General features: G+C 40.4%; 1 protein-coding gene and 1 long non-coding RNA gene across 4 annotated transcripts in view; one reads left to right on the top strand and one right to left on the bottom strand.

Annotated features, from left to right (window-relative positions):
• CALCR (calcitonin receptor) overlaps positions 1-22,389 on the bottom strand; it is a 157,897-nt gene extending 135,508 nt beyond the window's left edge. Inside the window, exon 1 of one of the 3 annotated variants that reach the window (XM_064677804.1) lies at positions 22,023-22,389. In XM_064677804.1, coding sequence (XP_064533874.1) covers positions 22,023-22,086 — 64 coding nt within the window. In that variant the 5' untranslated portion in view covers positions 22,087-22,389. Of the gene's footprint in view, positions 1-21,067; positions 21,157-22,022 lie in introns of those variants that run through there. The other 2 variants (XM_064677812.1, XM_064677820.1) reach the window with 2 other exon arrangements.
• Positions 2,633-4,022, top strand: LOC135420771 (uncharacterized). The gene is made up of 2 exons (XR_010433730.1): positions 2,633-2,930; positions 3,829-4,022. It is a non-coding gene; the product is annotated as an uncharacterized LOC135420771 (long non-coding RNA).
• Positions 22,390-23,564: the final 1,175 nt, after the last annotated feature.

Genomic DNA, 23,564 nt, shown 5'->3' with positions numbered 1-23,564 from the left:
AGAAATGAAACATTTTCTGTTTTCGTTGCATGTTCCCTTGCTGGGAATTGTTTTTAGACAATAGTTATCACCAACAATCTCATAAAGAAAAACAAACAAAAACAGTAATGTCCTTAATTACCATTGATTAATAATCAGAATCTTATTTTTGACTGCTCTCTGTGTTTAGTTATCAAATATCTCTGCAATATTGGTTCTGTATTGGTTCTGATAAAGGGTACCATCTAAGGAACCACTCTTGTTGACTTACAAGAGTGTCTTGTTGACAATCTTGAAGTCTATAAACCCTTGAAATTTGATGAAACCAGATCAGATGTCAAATCAGGCCAATCAACCTTCTCAGGCTTGACCTGAGACACAACTTTCATTAATGGCAGAGGCAATCCTGCTGGTAAGAACCCTGAAGAAGCATGGAATACTACAATGTCCAAAGGAAAACTAGAAGAGACTGTACGTATCACTTCATGCATTTGGATGAGTCCCTTGATTTGTGTGTTTGAAGCCTTTTCTTCAGAGAATCTAAAGCTCGACTCCCACTCTAATTTTCCAAACAAATTTTCTGACGCATACCTTTACCCTCAGAAACTATGAAAGCTCATGCAAACTTTAAATAGGAATAGAATTAGAGTTGGTTTTCTTGCTTTAGTTTTTTTTGGTTTTTGTTTGGTTTTTTTTCAGGGGCAGATCATTATATGCAAGGCAACGGTTTCTGCATTACATTTTCAAATGTGAGCAAGATTGCCTTCAGAAGGATCAACGGATTTGCACTGATGAAATATTATGGCACAATATTTCACAAGACACATAATTATTAGTCTTACTAATACTTACTAATAATACTTCTCTCTCTTACATGTGCTACCTACCAGCACTGATTTAATCAATTTTTCTTCTGAATTAAGGTCAGATCAATTACGTCACAGAAAGCCAAGCTTATTTGTGATTCAATTACTTCTTATGTGTGTTTTATGCTTTTATTTTTTAATCTTTCTTGATAAATGAGAAGCTATCAAATTTGGACAAACATTTTTACAGATCAGTTGGCAAGCAGGCAACAATAATAATACCGAAATATTTCCATAGAAATGAGCTCATTACCTGTCTGTTTGTGGTGAAAGAGTTTTAAATGGGTTTTGCATATGTGTTGCCAATCTGGTAGGTAGAGATAGTTGCAGAAAATGTAGTTAATAGATAGACAAGGCAAAAAGTGTGGTCACAAAGCAGTTGCATTCTGAACTGCTCAATTATTTTGTTAACTTTGACCTTGTCTAATTCCTGATTGATAAGTCAATAATGAAACAAATAATTCCTTCTCAGAATTATCCACTCTGGGTATGGGATAGAGTTGTTAAGAAGTTGCCTGACTTGCCATAACTGTGTTGGTCTTAGTGGTGACTTCAACTGAAGGACATTTTGCCAACTTAAAGACCCATGCTTATTCACCCATTCTCTTCTAACTTCATGAACATACAATTCCTTTCTGAATTCTTTTAAAAATTACTTTCAAACTTTACTTGCTCCAGTCTGTCTTCTGGACCTTTTCTGTACTTGCCCCAGTCTATCTTCTGGATCTCTTCTGTATTTTCTCCTTTATATATTTGGATTTCTTTTGAATTCATGTTTTCTAGTATCTAATAAGTAAATCTCTGCCATGTCTTCTTTATTCATACTGGATAATGCTATGTCATCCTACTGTCTCTTTTCCTGCTCTCTTGTGTTTCAGTTTTACTCACACTTCTGTTTTCAAAGTTGATCTATGAAAACTTTTCCTTCCTGATTAAAGTTCCTAATTTCACTCAGTATCTGCTATAATTTCTTAATTAACTCTGTAACTATGTAATTAAACTTTGCCACATTTTCTGAAACATCTGACAGGAAAAAAGCGCTCCAAATAAACTTGTAGTATTACTGAATAGGTTGCTATTAACTGCAGCCTATCATCCAGCTAGCTCTGTTTCTATCAACATTGAGTACATCCTTCTCTTAGCTGGTACATCTTCTGCGATGGAAACAGTGTTTTGGTTTGGTGTTTGAAGAGCCCAATAGTTGTTTCCAACTACTCTGAGACTGACAATAGCATAATTTAAAGAAACTGTAATTATACACAGGGATAAAGGTTCCCCATAGAATCTGACATGATTAATTCTGCATTGAGGCATTCAATAGCTGTTCCTTCCTCAAACTGGACCTCAGTTCACTTAAATATGTGGGGAGTCTGTCCTGCACACTACTTATTGGCAAGTGATAAGAGTACACTTATTGGAAAGAAAAGAAAATTCCCTACATGGCCCTCCTCACATACCTGCTTGGCAGTGTTTGGCTCTGCACAGATCTCAGCTAGATCTAGGACCAAGCTGCAACACACAAAGATGTGAAACATCCCTGGGGGTTCCTTTGTCAGCACAGCTCTCCGTGCTTGCACATTAAGCTGTGACAGATACAGTGACAGGGCTGCAGATTTGTTAAGCAATTGTCACAGAGCTCGAGTTATGATTACAGGCAGTCCTTGCTACCAGACACCTACTGCTTTAACATCAACAATGAAGATGAGTCACTAAAGCAACTTGGGAGCATCATAGAGCAAGTGCTGAGACAAATATCTTTGTCTGCTGTGATGGTGCATTCTGTGACATCTAAGAGAGCACTGCCCGGGGTCTTTTCTGCTTTATTATGTCTCTCTCCCCAATGTCTATCTCAAATATTGAAACTCCATTCCTGCTGTAAGCTCAAAGGGAGAAGGAATTTTGCCCTTTCACTTTCCTCCAGTAGTCCACTTATTTTAGAAGACTTTAGCAGTCTATCCAAGCCCGAAACTTTATTAGGGTCTTTCCCCTGACCATGGTAATATAGGTCCTCTGAGCTTTTTCCAAACAGCAGCAGCAGGTTTATAAATTGGCATGATTTATACACTGCCACTCACACTCTAAAGGGTGAGTATGATCCTATCATATGAATTTCAGTCTCGTACAACCTGAGAAAGTTATGGTTGGCAGCAGATAAACAGAGATGGTCTGTCTGCAGACTCAGGAAGATGACTTTGCAGTTGACATTTGGTTAGAAAATTATCCTTAAATTAAATTAGTTTAATGTGGTACGGCTTTTTTGACACTGGTACCAAAAAAAGTTTCACCATACTTTTGCTTTAAAAGGAATTTCCTAGCTCAGGAAATATTCTTTCACTTTATATATTTACCAGCAATAATTCACATTCTTTTTTTACTTTTGTCTTTTGAGGAGTTTTGTCTCTGTAAAGAGAGATTGTCCCAGGCAAAGGAGACAAGGATGGAAGAAGTTATAGAGATGGACTGTTTAGTCTATATGTCAGAAGCACAACACGGAGCACGCATGTTTAGAGAATATAAAAGCAGCTGTATGCCCCTTAAAACAACATCCTCAACACAATTTGGGATGAAATGTCTATTCAGAACAAACCTTCACTTAAATAACAGAAGGAATGAAAATAGCTCAGTATCTCAACCTCACTTTTTTTTAAACTTTACTTATTAGAGTGACCTGACAATCTGATGCAAATTGACTGGATAATTGATTTATTACAGTACTAGGACTTGGAGATACAGTTTGATCCATTGCAAATAAGCAGAGAACAGTATGGCATCTTTATCCTCACAGCAATTCACAAACTTCAGAGCAGTCAGCTGGAGAAAAATGCTTCAAAAAATCACTGTCTAAGCTTTGATAAAGATCTGTCAATCCTATTCTGTGCAAAGAGGGATTTAGAACTAGTGAGACTTGTTCAGCTATCACATATGTTTATTTCAGATCCCGTATTATTAGACAGTGGCTAAGATTTTTTTGTGTTGTTTCCAGCCACGATGAACTGCAGCAGACTTCTGCCACTCTTCTCCTCCAAGCAAGGTGAACCTGCAGGCAGACCAGGAGGTGGCTATTCAATTTGAAGAACAGCTGTTTGGAAACACTTTCTCAAGACATTGCCAGCTGCTCAGCATCCTGATCCACTACACATTTCTAAACATGTTAAATAGATTTATTTTCCACTTGCAGTCAGTTTGTGAATTACCTATGTGCTTTCAGAAGGGGCATTGCTTTAACTGAATGGATAGCTGGTACCTGATACTGATGTCCTGTGCCAAACACTAACAGCTTGAAGCACATGCCTATTCAAACTACATCCAATGACATCATCATTCATATGTGGAATTATGTGCAAACAGAGATGCAGAGATGGGTTTGTAATAACATAGACTTCTCCAGCTATCATAAGGATTGTTTCTTAGGAAGAAACAAATGGGCAAATTTCAAAAATTAACAAGATGTAAAACAGGCAAATTAAATGCAGATGATGTCACCATCTCAGACATCAATTGCTCAAACGTAAATATTTAATTTAGACCAGAGTCCTTATGTTAGAAACCACAGAAGTGATTTCAGTAGGTGCTGTGAACGTGCAGGTCGTTGTAAACTCCCTCAGAAACTTGCTTTGAACCAATGAGTGAAAATGCATTCTTTCTCTTCCCTTTCAATTCCCAAATACAGATTTTTATGAAGCTTGGGAAATGCCAAATTTGAGGTCTATGACTTAATGTCCTCACAACAATACACTTTCTGCGTGCCCAATTCTGTGATAATCCATTTAAATTCTGCAGGAAAAATACTTTAAAGTAAAAAAATCCAAAAGCCAGCTGATACCAGCAGTGTTAAAAGGATGCCACCTACTGGGCACCTCATCAGCCTCCAGTAAGAGATCTGGAGAGGTAGGTGAAGTAATCTAAGAAAACTGAAAAAGTCTGCTTTGCAGGGTAGCTCCATAAAACTGGGAATAATAATAATAATAATAATAATAATAATAATAATAATAATAATAATAATAATAATAATAATAATAATAATAATAATAATAATAATAATAATAGCAACTATTATTATTATTATTATCATTATTATCATTATTATCATTGTTATATCTCTGTGCTCCTTAAGCTAAGGATTTCCCAAAAACTCTGTTTTCTTTCTTTTCTGTCAGCTTTCTCATGCCTCCTTTTTTCTTTTGTAGTAGCAGCAGCAATAGACATGTTTCATAAGCATTTATCTTTGTACTTTCCTATTAACTCTTCCCCTCATGGTGTCTGTATTCCTGATGACAAGGTTGCATTTTAACAATCTGTTCACCACTTTTCTCTGTGGTCCTCCTTGAGGCTAATAGGCACTGTCCAGGCTTCCCACTGAAAACAATTAAAATATGCAATATATGCACACAGAGGCAGAGATTCACATACATGCAGAGGTAGACACAAGGAAACATGGTGGAATTAATATCGTGCTGTAGGAAAAAATTAGGCTGTGCTTTAGGCTCTGTTTCATATGGTGTCAAAAAGAAAAGTTAAAAAGAGGTTTCAGCTTTGACTTTTATTTCTTAATTTTGTGAGACTATTTCAGCCCTGTTACTTGATTGTTTGCCCACTACATTCTGCTTCAACTATTGGGTCTCCTTTTTATTTACAATATTGCTTTCTGGAAGGAAACTGTCAGGCAAATTTATGTCTAATATCCCTTCCAATTGTGGAGTGCAAAATACCACAAAAACCTGGAGAATTGGAACAAGTTTATAAAGTCTCCAGGATTAAACATAAACCTTCAGAAAACTGTGTAGTTCTTGTGCAGTTCATTACAGAGGACTAAGAAAACAGAGAGATGCTTTCTCATTTACCATTGTGACCAATTTATACTATTTTAGCAGAGTTAAAAGACTTTGAAACAAACATTTATACCTACCATCTCTAGATTCATTTTTTACAAAGATTAATGCAGTGTAAAATTAATTATATAAGCAGACTGTCTTTGCATTAGACCCTACTCACATTTTATTAGATCCTATTCTCATTTTCACTCTAGTCACTTTGCTACATTGACAGTACAAAGAGGACTTCATATGAATCAACTTTTTTCAAGTAAGAATTAAGGCTTTAATATAAGAGCAGTGTGATGTACAGTGGGTCACTGGGTTGGTTTACATAGTTTTAAAACAAGCAACACTATGCCTACTGAGGGTATCCTCCTTTTTGTAACTGTAAGAAGTATTTGGTGCAGTAACTGATGTGGTAATAGCACAGATGTGCTTTTTATTCATCAACACAGTTTCTTCTCACCCAAACCAGAGTGAGCCTACTCACATCGTTCTAACTGCCCGCTCCATGGGACCGCTATTATTTTTTACTATTTCACTCCTATTGTCATAGCACAATAATTTATGCTCAACCAGCACCTGGGTGTCAGCAAGTCAAGCCCACTCTTTAAATTCATGCTCACAGAGCTTTTGCGCCTGTGGCTGTCCAAAGGAACAACTGTATTACAACACTCTCTGAGTGTGCCTGCACTGTGGCAGGACCAGCCATCACACTTGGCCCAAGTGCGATGTTGGGTGTGTATGTGCCCGCCTGAGAGCAGCACTGAGGCAGCCCGAGGCAGCAAGCAGAGATCAAGGCTGCAGTCTTTTGTGTTTGGTGCTACATCAGCCTGGTGACATCCCTTCTGGCCCCCACTGGCATCAGAGCAAGCCAGCATGGCTCAGAGCAGCACCGCTGGCAACAGGCATATCCCTGTCCCACATGTCTGGTGGCCAGAAAAAGCTGAAAGGGTTGCTGGCATCTAGCTTCCCTTGATTACAGTTTCTGAGGCCAGCACACACAGCCTCCACGCTGGGAGTACCTAAGATCAGTCCAGTCTCCTCATTAGACACTGAGGAGATTAATTTTGTCATGTATTTTTATTGTATTCTACCGTCACACAACTTACTTGTACAGTACTTTGAGAAGTACTACATTTTTCCTGTCCATATGGCAGTGCTTCTTACTTGCTATATTTGCCTAAAAAGGTTAAGTTCACTTAGGATGAGAATACTATGGAAAACAGTTTGTGAAATGCTGCTTTAATAAAATTATAAGAAAAAATCGAAATCACCGACTTTTAAGAACACCAAATCCACCTTCTCAACCTTTCCACCCTCATGCTTTGACTATACCCAAGGATTTCAGATACCCTGCTGAAACATCAAAGAGAATTAAGAAGGAGGAAATTACTCAGGAATAACAGTGTGCAAATTAAGCAGGAGGAGAAAGAGGAAAGACAGTTTTCAACTAAATCTCTCTCTCAAATAGTGGTCTCCAAAAGTCTCCCTCCCTTTTTTTTTTTACTATGAACTGGGAGTTCTGTCATACATAATCCTATTGCTTTGGAATTCAGCAGATTTTGAGGAAGTCTAGAGGTGTCTTAAGTACGGTAAACAAGTATCTTTGATATTTGACAGTATCCCACATTCTAACTAGTTTGAATAGCAGGTCACATTTTCTATTAGTTCCTGTCATGGAAGAACCTACTCCTGACACGCTCCAGTCTCACTGACAGGATGGGAGTGCTTCCAGTTACGGGAGCTAACTCATGCCCTGGCACTACTTAATTTCTCTTGCAGCGTGTAGAATCTGCCCTAAAAAAAATACCTTAAAAGGAATCAAAGTATGAAGAACAGATTTGTACCTTCTTTATAAGGCTAATGGTAATGATCCACAGAGAAAATGCAAGTTCTTAATGGACTAGTATTAAACCTGAACATTAACAGACTCTCTCTCATACTGCCACCTTCTTTAAGATTGATGAGTTTAACTATTCAGTGGCATTGAGATCACTTCAATATTGGCTCTCAATGGTATTCTAACTATAACACCTTTAGCTTTCTGAAAATCTTTTGCAGTCTAAAGCTTTTAAATTTCTGCATTGTTTTCACTTTCCACCTCTGCTTTTACTAATGGATGAAATTTTTAGCAAAAATTCTGTGTTCAATGATGTTAAAAGGTCTTCTAAAGAAACACATGTGGTTCATTCCTGTGTTTGTATATCACTGGTGTCCTTATGTCATATAGGGTCTCTTGTAATCATATTAATAAAACCAAATTCATGTAATAAAGTCAGATGATTAAAGACTCTCCAGATTATAAAGGTAACTCTGAAGTTAGAAGGCACTTGGACGACCTTTATCAGCCTTCTTGGGGATAGGTACTACAATTTTAATTGCTTGTCCTCACACTTCTTTTCTCATTGGAATTCTTCTTCAAGGGGTTTTAAAGGATGAACAGTGCCCACTGAATCAAAATTTATTCAATACTTTATCACTGGTATTCAGTGGATTTCATTTATTGTACATACATAAAACTCTGCATGGTAGACAGATTTATTCATTTCTTTACAAGGCTTTTTCCTTGGGGCTCATTACTGCAGTATAAATGCTTCACTGACAAATAACTAACCTCCAAACTACTGCTGTTTGGTGAGAGATAGCATTATCGGGATTCCACAGATGAGGAGCCCGTGATGCATTGATGGGTTGGCATCCTTTCCTTAATCAAAGACTTCTAAAACCTACTATCTGCTTTCAGTAGCTCAGCATATTATACACAGGAAGGATGAAGAGGCACTAAGACATGGAATGAAAAATGTTGAAAAGACAGCTGACAGTGTATTGTGTTTTCATAAGTATTGCCATGTATATCACTATTGCAATGTCCCCAGCTCATGTAACACATCCTATAGAGATCATTCCCATGGAATGCTGCCTTTTATTTCAAGGTAAACTGTATCCATATTTTCTAAAATTCCATTTTTGGATTGCACATAAAAATCTGTTCCTCCTTCAAGTTCTTACAGAGGTGACATAATTTCTGCTATTTAGCAGATAAGTTGCTGACCCTACTCTGAGTTTCAATTCCTCTGAAGATATGAGTGCTTTCAGCCCTTTTCCTTTCTTCCATTTGTGGATATGCTTGGATGCCTTCTTTCAAGACCACAGTAATTCCCTGAGTCATAGAAAAAATAGCCTGTAAAGGGCCTCTGGAGATAACCTAGTAAACCCTCTGCTCAAAGCAGGGCTAACTTCAAAGTTAGATCTGCTTATTCAGGGTCATATCCAAGCCAGTTTGAATTTCTCCAAGGATGGAAATTTCACAGCCTCTCTGGGCAATCTGTTCCAGTGCTCAACTGTTATCATTCATCTGCTTGCTCATGATTTGGATCTGACTGTGATTCGGAAATGTCCCCAGTATCATGTGACTAACACTATCAGGTTTTAGTGGCATTCACTCTGGTAAGAGCGTGAGACATTCTGCTATTTCAAGACCTTTCTTCTTTGATATATCTTGTGCAGATAATTCACCAGCAGGCTTTTATGAAACACTGCCTTCTGGATAAAGTGTTGGAAGGCACTAATTAGCTCCTCTCCCTGTCCTATCTGACTTTCTGGTACCAAACTATGCATCTAACATAATGAATACGGTTGTTAGAGAGGGCCTGGAAGTGATGACATTTAGCATGAGTGGGTTGTTTTGTTCCTGTCTCATTGCATGATTGTTCTTGTGTTGATTTGTTCCTGATTCATCGCTCCTAAAGATCTTGAATATCGATGCACACATGGAATACCCTATCATTTTTTCTTCTCTACTGCCATCATCAAGTAAGCCTTTCCAATGGCTTCTTCATTTTTCTAATTAATGTCTTTATTGCCAAAGGTCTTGCAGTGGAAATAGCTATCACAGTGCAGTATGCAGCTCTAGTACTGCCTTGTAGGTAGATTCTGCAGCAAGCACTTGACATCCTCTGTCTTCAAACAGACACATAAACGCACGCTTGACAGGCTTGCTATTCTTTTCCAGTATTCACTATTTTTAATGTATTTATCAAATTTAATGAATAGCTAAACTTTAAATCCAAAATTATTTCTGCAGGAATGTCTATTATAGAGATATCTGGATGCTTACTTGTATCTGTGGACTTTTACCCACATAGAATAAATGTTCTTGTATCCTACTAGCCTTGTTCTGTGCCAGAGATACAACTTTTTCTGAAGTCAGTCCCAAAAACTTGTACCCCAATACTGATGCTTGTTTTTATGGCTATTTCTTCCTAATTTATTTGAAAATATGTATGGCTCACCACTATAAATCTCCTTTTTTTTTTTTTTTTAACAGTAACATTGCTGCTGGCTGCTTTCCCCAGAGACCTTTTTCAGCTGCACACTCTTTGGCTTTGATCTTCTCAGTTTGCTTTGCAGTATTTAAAATACATCTTCTTGAACACCTGTTTTTCATTTTTCATTTTATGATACTTCAATGCTCACTGGCAATTTGCTCAGTTTGTGGCTATGGAGCATGCTTCTGAAGTGAACTGTGGTTGATGCTTCTCTCTGGGACCATGCACACTGAGTGACTGCTGACCCACATTTTATCATCTACATGTCATCACCATTACTGAGGTGTCCTCTCATCTGATCTGTGTCTTTCATGCTCTAGCTATTCTAGTGGTATTCTAGGATGTTCAAGTGTCCTCCACTCACATACTTTTATTTCATTCTTACCTCTCCTGCTGGAAGTCTCCAGCACCACACTTCTCCTCTGAAAAAAGAATCTTTTTATAATCAGTTTCAGCTGGCTGATTCACTCACACTAAAGGACTCAGTAGGTCCTCAGCTTTCCTAAGATTTCTCTCTGAAACCATATAGTTCAAATCGCTCCAACAGTCTATTCACATTTCAGCTTCACAACTTTTTGCTGCTTCTCATCTCTCTGTACAAAAGAATATGAGAAACAGAGGATCTTCCTCCTTCTTTGCCTGAAGTCCAGCAAAAAAACTGATTCCACCAACAAAACCTGTGCATTAAATGAAGCTTTCTTCTTTCAGGTCTACACTTCTTGCCTTCCTCTGTATGAGGAACATAAAATTTTCTCCAGATTCTCTCTGTGAACTTGGTTTAGTTTACCATAAAGACAGTTAATATAAAGACATAGCTAACAGTATGCAAGTCCTGCTCACACACTGAATGCCATGAACTAAACAGAATTGCTTAAATTAACTAGCTTTTCAGATAGCCTCTGTATCCTACCCTCTAAAGCTCGACACAATAAACCCATGAAGAATAAACACCACTGTCCAAAGATCATTACATCAGTGTATTACAATGGTGAAAATGGCTCACAAAAGAGACTAGAACCTTTAAAGTCTGCTACAAAAGTTCAGGAGGGCTGAAATGGTCACAGCAGTGGCAGATTGACATCCTACATGTTTCAGTCCTGAAGGAAAATAAAACCTTACCAGAAATCTTCACAGAGTGTGCTGATAGCACAATACTGGTGAGACTCTGGCAGGTCATGTACAACTGGCACATTGTCAAGGGTACTGCCCTGAGCTTCTCCTTTATGAACTTTCTTCTGTTCTACTCCTGCCTCCTCCCACACATTAGCTGTTTCTTCTCACCTACTCTCACGGTACTCTTCATTCTTTCAGTACCGTTCACAATTCCTAGTCAGACCTAGCTCCTTCCAAGCTTTCTGCCACTGCAGTTCCAATCTCTTTCTCTGACCTTTAGTTTCTTCCCTTCTTAACTATCTCATTTTCCTGACTTCATGACTCCAGTATATTTAGTGGGGAAGGGGGGAGGGAATTCTGTCTCTTCCAATGCATCTTCCTCCTAATGTGCTGTTCTGCTAGTTCCTACCCTAACGAGCCTCTAAATGCCTCTTTCTGGAAATGTCAGTGGTTTTCAGTTATCAGTTTGTCCCTCAGCATCTAACTTATTGCACAAGCTTGTACTTCTCAAATGACTCCTGCTCCAAATCCACAGTTCACTGGCCCTCAGTAGTAACTCCTAATTCCAGTTCCAGTATCCCTCTTCCATGTCTGAAACCATTTCCAGTTTCCCACATTCCATACTGTTTATACCTCTTCCTGCTCTTCTTTTGTACTTTAGGCTTGTTCTACGTGCTCTCACGTAGGTAGCACAAACTGGCTTATAATACCACCTCAAAACTGCAACTACAGATGAAAACTCTAGAAGATTCAGGCTATACATGTGTGGGTGTGTTCTTACACAAATGGTAGAAGGTTCAGCCTTGACTCAGAAGCCATCTACTGCCAAGTCCATTTTCCACCACATGGTAGCAAAAGAACTTCTCAGAGAAAAAGAGCGACCAGAACTTGCAAACATAAGCAAACCAATATATCCTGCACTGGAGGAGATTTTCAGCAAACATGAAAATTATATGGCTAAAACTTTTCAAATAAATTCAATAGATTGAAGGTAGAGACAGGGTTGTGGTGGTTGGTTTTTTTGTTTTTGTTTTTTTTTTTAATAAGTATGCACTGTGAATAGAGCTGTATGCTCTCCCAGTATCTCCTCCAGGCTGTTGTATCCTTCTCCATCCAAACTATGTCCATTGTTGAGCACAAGACACTCACTATATTATGGTGCAATTTAAAAAATTGAAATAGTATTTAACAGCAATAAAATATTTTTATACATAAATGAAATTTTGCTCATTTCCACAAGTATTTTTATAATGATAGTAAAAATCTGGATTTCATTTTTTAAAGTCCTGTAATTCATCAATATCTTTTCTTTGCACTTGAAAATATTTGAAGATTTTCAACAGAAAAATAAGTTCTGAAATACAATTTTTTAAATTCTATACTGAAGTAATTGGCATAACTAACTGTCTTTAACTGTTACAGTCATCTGATTTCTCCATATGAAATTACACATCAGTGGGAAACCATAATTCATCACTTCAAGAAACCTCTTATCAAACATATTCTTTCATGTGATATATGGCATGTCTGTAACATTTGATTATAGTAAAAAATATGCTGACCATATGTTGCAAGGTATTTACATAAGTAGATAAATTATAGGCCTTGATACTAATAAAACATTGTCCTAATATTTTGCAAGAGAAGGAAGATACTTTCAGATAATAGCTGAGGTTCCAGAGGACCCTTTCTGCGTACAGTGCACACACATACCTCCTTCTGGCTTAACCACACACATTTCTCATGCACTGCAGACCAGTAAACCTAATTTCTTTTCCTCTTATTAAAGGGGAGGCTGGTAGTTTAAATAAAAAGATTTTTGTAATTTCTGTCACTGTGCAGGCAACTCAGCTACAGCAATGACAAAATACTGGAGTGGGCTTGGATTTTTAGTACGCATGTAAATCTCAGATGTGAATTATTTTGAGCAGCAGATGAAAGAGAAATGATACAGTTACTCAGTGAGTACCTACAGATTTTTCCAGTGATGACCTCTGCTTACATCAGGCATTTCATGGGATAAACACATTTCCTTAAAAACACTGCAGATCTGATTGGCAATACAATCAGTAGGCATTTAAACACTTATAAATCCAAACTTACGTGTTTTCTTTTCAGTGCTGAAATTACTTCAGTCTTTAGGAAGCATATACTATGAAATACCATGAGACAATAAAAACAAAAAATGCAATAAAAACCAGCTGAGTAGAAAATACTGGGTCTGCTTTATCTGTGAGAACACATGGTAATAATGATTATTATTTATTACTTGATCCTGTTTCAACCCAAAATGTACTTGGCAACATTTGAACACAGAGGAAAACATTGTACTGTAACACAAACAGCTCAAGGGCTTAAAAGAGTCAAGCCCTTCAGCAGTCTGTGGTAGTAGAAGTGGCCCTCAGAAAATTAAAGGAAGTCTCCACTCACACAATTTGTTCCCTATAACCGACTTTTTCTCAAGACCAGGGCTTAAAGGATTTGCTCAATTCCAAGCACTACAGCTCCACAGTCAGGAGCCCATGATCAGGTGTGTATGGGTTAGTCTCTGCTCTGAAGCAAAGCAAAGACTTACCAGAGATGCTCCAAATTGGTCAGACTAAACTACCCTTTGAACTAGCCTCACATGAATCCTGTTTGCTATTTTCTTTTGTTAGAAACAGAGTTCCTGGAAGAGTTGCAATATAAAACATTATGATTCAATAATCCACTCAAACACCTGTATAATCAACCAAACCAGTATCAGTGATCTGTCTTATCAATATATTGTATATGCAAAATTAAACACTGGAATGTAAGTGAAATTTCCCCTGCTAAAATATTTGTAAGTGAACGACAGTGCTGTCTATTACTTAATTAGGCATTTTGTAGCATAATTTTCCAGAAGTTCGTCTCTACCACTAAATGTTCATGTGAATATAGCATTCAAAGCATCTCTTTCTTCTGAATTATCTATTTTCTGCCAAATATTCTTTAAATTTTGTGTTAATCGATGCAATTTCTGCATCCCATACCTTCAGTCTTCATAGTGTTTCCGTCCCAGCAGCAGCAGCACAGCTGAGGATAACAGCAGCAAACCTACTGTTCCCTTCAGTATTGTTTTGGAGACAAAACAAAATGAGGATCCCATTAGGAGCTGGACTGACTGGTGAGAACAGGAGTTCTTATCAGGAGAGATCCAAATTTTAGTCACATGAGGAAACTCATCAGTCTTAGATACCTTTCTCTACCAAAACTGAGAAACTTTAGGAAGTTTCTCTATACAATCTAAGTAGTAAAGGTGTAAGCATCCTGTCTCCTGTCCCTCAATATTTAAGGCTGGAGGAGATTGCATGCAGCTTGTTCAGATGTATGAAATGTTCAACCTATTTCAGGCTGCTAGTATTGTCTGGAGAGAGATTATCCTGACAATATAATGATCATCTAGGATCTTTTGATGTTTATTTTACTCCACTGGAAGAGAGATGGCAGCTCATAACATCAAAAGAGCTGTAACTTTATGGGACAGCACTCATACCTCTTCTGTGAGGAATCACACTTATCCATTAAAAGATGCTTACCATCAGATGTTGTCTGACATATGGCAAATTACACCATCATGTTTCAACAACAAAAAGGGAGGGCAATGTAAGAGAGGAGCCCAGTGATGAAGCACCTGCACAGCCACAGGTAACTAAGACTACAGAATACAAGCTACACACTAAGGCTACAGGCAACTAAGATTATGTGAATAGAGACAAATATCAAGAAAGAAAGTTGGATGAAATCACATGATGATAGTTCTGCTCAAGAAGTTTAGGTTGTGCAACATAAAGTGAGACACAAACAAGTTCAGTACTGAAGGCAGTGTAGAGCATCACCAGTTTGGCGCTGCACCATAAGACGGGTAAATTTAAAAAGAAAAATTTCCTGTAGCATTCATGTTACTTCTTCATAGATCACAAGCCCCATCCAACTTGGCCTTGAACATTTCCAAGCATGCGCCAACCCCAGTTCTCTGGGCAATCTGTTCTAGTGTCTCGCCACTCTCATCATAAAAAGTTACTTCCCATTATTCAGTCTAAACTTGTCCTCTTTCAGTTTGAAGCCATTACCTCTTGTTCTATATCTATATGCCCTTGTAAAATGTCCCTCTCCAGCCTTCTTGTAAGCCTATTTTAGGTACTGTAAGACTGGAAGATCTCCCTGGAGCTTTCTTTTTTCCAGGCTGAACAGTTCCAGCTCTCTCAGCCTGTCTTCATGGGAGAGGTGCTCCAGCTCTCTGATCATCTTCATGTCCCTCGTCTGGAACTACTCCAACAGCTCCATGTCCTTCTTAAGTTGGTGGTCCCAAAGCTGGATGCAGCACTCCAGGTGGTGTCTCACAACAGCAGAGCAGAGGGGTAGAATCAGCTCCCTTGACCTGCTGGTCACAATTCTTTCTATGCAGTCCAGGACATGACTGGCTTTCTGGGCTGCAAGAGCACATCACCACCTCATGTTGAGCCTTTCTCCAACCAATTCTATGATTCACTTGAATCATGACAGTTTGATTTGCTACAGATAACTGCTCTGGCACACACAACTTGTAGGGAAGATCAAGATACAAACGAAATACAACTGCAGAGCTACCTGTGATTTTTCTAAGCAGTTAACATTCATTACTGATATCAGCTGGACGGAAATCAAGACTAACAGAAATGGAGTCATCCATCTGCATACATCACAGGTGAGACGCTACAGTCACTTGATCATCCTCATGTTAGAGGCATGCCTCAGTGCTGCCTGAGAGAAATAGAAATGGCTAATTCACTCTATGAATTTATTCAGTCTTTGATTACCTTTCTCTCACTTCCACTGAGGTCTAAAAAGTGCCATGGATTACAGCATTTTTTGTTATGTGAGCACTGAAAATTAAGTAAATATTTCACTATTAAAAAACCACAAGCAGAAAATTTAGTTGACCTTTGAAGGGACACTGTGCCAAATGTGGAGTCTCATTCCAGTCACTAACAAAAAGGTAAAACAGAAGTTTAGTTTGTTTTTCTTTTACAAGTATATCTCAGCATAATCTTAATAATGGAGCCTTGACATATTTGGAATGGCAACATTTAGTTTTCAGAAGCATTCAGTATATTTAAAAGAGATATTCTTAACTGTCAGCTTAATTCTGAGAAGGCAACTGTGAAGATAAGACACAATTCATCTTGATTCGAGCAACCTCCAGATATGTCTGTAAATTCACTTGGCATTGCCTGCAGATGTGTTTGATTTCTAGGACAAACCATCAGAATAAAAATCTTCTTCTCTAATTGTCAAGAGGTAATTCATCACTTCATAGAGCACCCAGGAAGAGAAAGGCATTTCAAACACTTCCTTTTTAATAATAGCAATTTTCTAACCCCCTGCTTTAGCTTTACCTCAAGATAATGAGGACATCACAAACTAAACATGTCAAAGCCACCCAAAAGTTTACATCATATCTTACTACTCCTTTAAAGTACATACCACTAGAGCTACCATGAATAAAATATTGTGAAATCATAGATTCAAAAATACTGAAGAATCTACTGAACGTATTATTCATCTCACCATTGGTAACAGTTAACATTATTGATCAAAAGCCACAGGCTAAGGGATTTGGTTCTTATATACACTGCTGAATATGACCAAGCAGGAAATTATTTGCTAAACAGTGTCACAGGAAACTGTAACACTGAAAATGTGACATATGAAACTGAAAGGCATGCTTATTTCCAAAACCACTACTAAAAGTGTGGTGTAAACAGCCAATTCTGCCAAATTTGTGTCAAGTCTTTTATATTACAAATTATAAAAAAGCCAAGGTCCAGATGCCACTCCATGTCACCTTTACTGAACCCCACATGATTACTGTGCTAAAAACCAGGAGTACAGCTATCATGTTGAGGTGCAGCAGATAAGATGCACTTCTATGAACTGCATTTCTCAGTTTGTTTTGTGTACAGCATGAACAGGTAAGAACACCAGTACTGTACCATCAGCCCATCTTCCGGACCCAGAAGTCTTCGTCCCTGCAGGTTCCCTGGGTCTCTGGTGCACAGGTTAAGCTGGTCCTTGCAGTAGACCACCTTTCAGGACTACAGTTCAGTATGTGGCTTGAACAGTGCTAGTTCACCTGTCCACCATATGATCCTAATTCAGAAGGCATTTAGGGGACCATGGAAAAACACATGGCAGCACACCTCTGGTGTCCTTTATATCTACTCTTGCTCCAAGTATTATTCCCTATCAACTATGGTCAATGACTCCACTTTCTTCTTGTGGCTAAACACCAAAATTTCTTCTTCTGCCTTGTTTTAATGGTAAATCTTTGCATATATCCACACAAAGCAGCACAATCAGTCAAATGGAGCTCACTACTAGAGGTAACTACCACCTCCAGGTCCTTCCCACTCTGAGGATTCATATCCTTAAATGAGGGTCACCTCAAAAGCATGGAGCCAACTGAACAGCTCATAGGCTCACTGGTAAGGCGAGACCATATCCTTGGTTTGTTCAGCGGATGCCCTGAAGAAAGACTCTTGCAGTATGTGGATACCATCTTGATTAAAAAGGTGTCCAGCTGAAACATGCCCATAACTTCAACACTTAACACAAGACATGGATTTTCCAGTTGTAATTTCCAGGTGACTACCAAGACCAGTGTTGTTGCCAGTGCTCCTTATTGACTGAGATGTGGCCAATTATCTCTTCCATTGTTATCTTGTATTAGGTAGTTCTTCATGTGAGCAATTCAGTGTGTCTCTCCACTTAAGTTACTAGTAATTCACTCCATTGAAGTGACTGAAAGCAATGTCAAATGGAAAGTGGGTATAAGACCAAAAACCAGTCCAAACCAATATGTAATTATGTGCTGTTCTTTCGTAGGCTAATACTAGTAAAAATTAAGGTTAATACTGAAGAAAATAAGATCAGAGGAAAATAATATACAACCTTAAGGTACTGGTCATTCATTTCTGGGTACCTTTATCAAAGAATCAATTAACATTTAATCCTGTTAAAAGGTGCTCAGTGTACCCTTGTTAAGTAAAGAGTATTCGTATTTCAGACCAAGATTACCTGTTGGCCTACTGCGTGGCCTTTGGCAAGATGTCTTAGACTTTACTGACTACTTACACTGCAAATTTTTCAAGGGAGTGAATTTTACTCTGTACATGTAGTTGTAGGTAGGGACCTGACTGGATGCCACTCTAACACAAACAATGGTAGAGAGGGCTCAGCACATAATAAGATCACTCGTGAAAGGCCTACGATCTGTGTTAGCATTAATGAGACTTTCAATATTGACTTCAATGGCAATAGTCAGGACCCAAACATCAATTACCAGAAATAAAACAAAACTGAGTTTACCAGCTTATTAATATGTAGTCACTTTCAAAACCAAATTTCGTGGTATTTGCCAGCATAACTTTGTCAAGTGTAGTTCAATTATTTAGTTGCTTATTTTCCCAAAACCTCTATTTGCATGCATGATTTTTAAAACAAATATAGAAAGAGTTCCTGAAAAATCATTAGATAGAAGAACTCAAGTCATGATATGCTCTTTCTTCTTCCACTTTTACTTACCCAAAACTACTAGAAATTATTTGCAGCTATGTTGGTCATGCCAACATTATTATATAACAGGACTTGCACGTAGCTTCTTACAGGTCTACAGATACAGATTTAAAATTAACTGGCTAGGTTTTAAGCATTGTTCCACTTTACTTCGATCTGGAAGAGAGCTAGAATAAAAACAATTCAGAAAACATTCTGTAGAAAATTGTTTTCATTTTTAATGAAAATTCTCAACTTCTTCAGATGCTTTTCAAAACCATTCAGCTGTAGACATGGAAAAAAAAAGTTTGCTAGACTCGACTCAGTTCAGTTTATTAAGCAAAACCTTGTGAATATATTATTCAGTAATATTTCAACAAGGTTTTTAGAAAAGATGCTTCTTTTCTTTCATCTCCCAATAAAGCTTAAAACCCACAGAGAACTAAATTGTAACATGATTTAATTGTTTGCTGACATTTTTATAGTACGTCAAATATTTAGCAGTTTACTTGTAAACTTCTTTGACACAAGCAAGGTAATCGATAACATTCCCTCATACTGTCTGAATACCTTTGTTAAAATACAGTACATATTCAAACTTCAATCCAACTTATGATCCATTCTCATGAAACAAAAATCAGAGTATAAGACAAATCTGGACTGTCTACTCCTCTTGAAAGCACAATACAGTTTATTCTATATAGTTTTTTAACAAGTATTAAAACCTGTGTGGCTCTTATCCACGATTCTAAAGCAGTACTGTATAGAGTTGCTAGAAGTGCCATTACCAGTCAAATTGAAACATTGCCACTTGAATTTCTAACTAAAGTTGGCTGTCACTCACAATAAATGATAATGAAGACCTACAGTGAAGCCCACTCTTTGGAAAGGTTAATTGGGATTTTGCCATTGATCTTAACAGGACCAACATCTACTCAAGATTTATAAAGTTAGAATACTTCACTACATGCCAGTAGGTAGAGAAACACAGAATTTCAGTTAATTTGGAATTATTTCATGTCAACAAGCATAAGACAGCTATAGCAAGCATCGGAGCAGCAGCTTAGCAGAAGTTGCCTACTGGTAAAGGTTTTTGTATGTCTGAAGAAATTAAAGAAAGTATTATCTCTCCTGAATTTAATTTACCTGCTTGACAATTATACCTAGGATTTTGAGTGGTGAATTAAATTCCCTCTTCAGCTCAAAATCACCTGCAGTTTGAGCTGCTGGTAGCAAAGAAATGTTATCCTTGTCAGCCTTGATGCACTCAGCCCTAGAGCAGCATAGGGACCCTTCCACTGACCAAACACAAAGGTTCTCCCCCAAATATCATCCTTTAATAACTGAAGGGGAAAAGGAGTAGAAGCAAGACCTTGATTTCATTCAGTGCCTATAAAAAAGCAAAGGTATTTTAATGTGATGTCTTGATTAATTCATTCTAAGCTCCCTTTATCCAGACTACTTAACTCTAAAGTGCACAGTCCTGGAAAGAATATCACACGCTGTATTATCCTTAAGAAGTTCAAGTGTATGTAAAAGTCAGTGTATGTAAAAAGCATAGCAGGAAGGCAACTGTTAGGTATTGACAATATTGACTTCAAGAGATCTTGAGATACACATCTTTCTATTTACTCTTTTTATGAATGATTTTTTCATTCATCATTTTGGTCACAATTGACATTCTGTAACTAAAATAAACCAGAAGTTTTTCTCTTTTCTTTCAAATTGTCAACTACATTAACCTTGTCAAGAAACCCACAAGAACAAAATCAATATAGCAATTTAAAGACAAAATTGGCAGGCATTATATTGTACTTGGACACATCCAGTAAATAGCCTCATACATCAAACTACTGTCATCAATGGCAATATTCTGAAACCTACTAATGTTGTTTATTACATTTGTGGTGTGAAATGCCAAAGTAAGTACAGATATCGGTCCAGTAGATGAATAATAACACGGAAATAATATCTCACATGCTTGAGAAGCACGGACTAGTGACTCAGGTGTCATTTAAACGCCCTGTACTTCCAGCACGGAGAGTGGCTGCTCTCTATAAGCGATACGGTACCAGCAGCGACCTGCTCGCCCATGCAGAAGCCGCAGCGGGAACTCCGGGACCCACCGCGCCCCATCCCCGCGCCCCGACGGCCAGCTCCGGGCAGCGCCGTCCGTCCTGTGCCCCTTCCCCGGGGTAGCACCGCACACGCCGACGCTGCAGGTCGGAGCTCCTACAACCCATTCCCTCTTTCCCCCCTATTTCTGGCTGCCCTACCAGCCGGGATGTGACTCCTCCGGCATCCCCCTCTCCGCCGCTCGCTGGACCCTCGCGGCTCTCCCGCCCCGCGGCCGCTCTCCCGAGGTGGCGGGTGGGGAAGGGCAGGCAGCGAAGTTCGCGGGACTTACGGTGGCAGCGCTCCCAGCGCTGGCGCGGCACCTCTCCCGGCCTCCCGTCACCTCGGGCCACCTCCGCGGCGGCTCAGCGCCCGCTCCGGCGCAGCCCGGACGCCCCTTCACTCCTCGGAGGAGCTCATGGGGCCGCCCGCTCCTCGACACCCGCCCGGTGGGTCCCCGCGTCCCGGAGGCTGCGGACAGACACCAGCCAGGGTCGAGCGCTTCTGGCGGGGCTGCGCCTCGGGCAGCATCTGCCTCCTCTCGCCCGCGCCGCGCCCACCCCCCGCTCCACCCCGGGCGCCGGCGAGGCTTCGCGCAGACGTCGGTGCGGGGCGGCCGGAGCCCGCCCGGCGGCGGAGGCAGCGCCTCCTCCACCCCCGCCTCCCCGCGGCTCCCGTTCGCTCCTGCCGCCGGGGCAGCCGTGCCGGAGCCGCCGCTGCGGGGGCGGGAGGAGCGGGGGCCGCCGGCGCTCCCGACACACCGCCTGAGAAAGGAGGGGTCCCGCGGCGCGGGGGCGAGGGACGCCCGGCCCGGGGGCCTGGGTTGCGCCCCCCTCGTCCCCGCGGAGAAGGCGGAGGCGGCAGCGCGGCGACTGCCCTTTGTCAAGGCGGTGCCTTCCGAGCGGGGCCAGTGGTCCCCGCACCGCCGCCGGCTGGGCTGTGTCCGCAGCGAGGGTGTCAGGGGCCTGACCGGACACCCCACCTCCTCCTCCTCTTGGAGAAGGTCCTCAGGCTCGAGCCAGCGTTCTGGTCCCATCGCGGGCACCTTTCCGAAGAGGAAAGCCGGGGGAATGCAGGGTTTGGAGCGTGGGACCCTGCACTCCTGCACCTGGGCGAGAGGGGCGCTACCCCGGCAGCGGATCGCGGGCTGCCGGTGCCCCTGCCCACCCCGGGGATGCTACCCCGCGTCCTCCCATCTGCCCCGTCTCCTCTGATGCTCTTCCAGCTTGCATGAACCATCTACCTACCGACCACCGAGCTGGGGAGGATGAACAAGGGGAGACCGCAGCATTCACCGGACAGCAGAGTCATCTAAATTCCCATTTCTGCTCCAGAAGGTGTGTCAGCGTTTTAAACCAAATGAGAGGACGAGGAAGACCTGGTTCCGTCCACCTCTGCTCTGCTCAGAAGGGCAGACCCCAATAACATGGGCATCCAGAGGCAGCTGAGCCAACAGCCCCCACCTCGCGGAAGAGCGTCGAGTGGTTGTGCGTGAAGTATCGCAGGGAAGGACTTCTCTGCTGTGACTGCTCCGAGCTGCCCAATGTTTAAATATCCAGAGAGCCACAGTGAGGCTGAGACGGAGCGAATGCACAGTGATTCACCTCAGCACTCCTAACAGACGTATCAGTGTGTACAGCAGATACTGGGGTGTCTTCCCAGTAGATGGAGTCAGGAGGCAAACAAACTTGCTCAAAAGGTACCACCAGCCGGCTGAGAACAGCTTTATTCTTTCGTCTTTCTGTGCGAAGGGTGTTACTGCCATTAAATAAAAGGAACTTTGACACTGGCTTTGAAGTCGCCTGGCTTACTTCTGAATGGAAAGTTAGCTCCTACGGAAGCAGTTCTCAAGTGTTTTTCTTCCACCTACTACTTTCTCTTACAGATTACAGTCAAATTTTGCAGCTTGCCTTTCTCCCAGAAACCTGCATGCAAGCTGAGCTGGCTGCCTTTCTCCAGCACAGGCCATGGTGAGGAGGGCAGGAGGGAAAGGAGCAAGGGAAATTAGTGCTGAGGAGGTGGTGCTGGGCTTGGCATGCACCAAGTTCTAAGAAAAAGGAACTCCTTGCCACTTTTTCCAGCACCTGTTAAAATAAGTGCCACTAGATAATACTGTCAAAGAAACTTGTCCTCCTTGATACAAGAGGGGATAGGAAACATAATAAAAGTTGAGACACTTAAAGAATACTGATGTAAATCATCATCCCTTTAGGATTTAAACTTTTACTGTAGGTTTCATCCTTTATCCTTGTGGATACAGAAGGAGAAACAGTGGAAGCTGCTTTTATGAGCTTTAATAAAGCCACAACTTTTTCACTGTTCACAGCATTCTCTGGCAGGAGCAGTGAAGTTAAGGGAGGTTCTCATTAGCTGTGCTAGGTCTGGAACCATGGAGTAGCACCCCTATGGACTCACTGCAGTCCTGTCTCTCTCGTGCTACAGCTGTCCCTAGGTGGGCTTGGATGAGTCATGGTTCTAAGTGCTTGAGATGTTTGTGGAAGAGGAACTGCTGAGAAGCAAAACCTTAACCTGAAGCCTAGGGAAAGCAGGAGAATACCCCTTCCTCTCATTGCAGCAGTAAGTTGAAAGAGGTAAAATAGAGAGCTTTTTCATGCCTGATAGCCTGGAATATTTTCTTTTCCAGAGGTTTGAGAGGGTGTGAATGAGTGGGTCACCAAATAGGTACAGATTGCTTTAAAAGATAGAAAAAGCAACTGAATTAGGTGCATGCAGGTGATGGACTATTTACCAGTAGCTTCTTCCATAGTCCACCCATTTAGGTTTTATTT

This window comes from Pseudopipra pipra, chromosome 1, assembly GCF_036250125.1.
Source record: "Pseudopipra pipra isolate bDixPip1 chromosome 1, bDixPip1.hap1, whole genome shotgun sequence".
NCBI classification, from domain to species: Eukaryota; Metazoa; Chordata; class Aves; order Passeriformes; family Pipridae; genus Pseudopipra; species Pseudopipra pipra.
The sequence above is the reverse complement of the archived record's forward strand: the minus strand, read 5'-3'. Positions and strand labels throughout refer to the sequence as shown.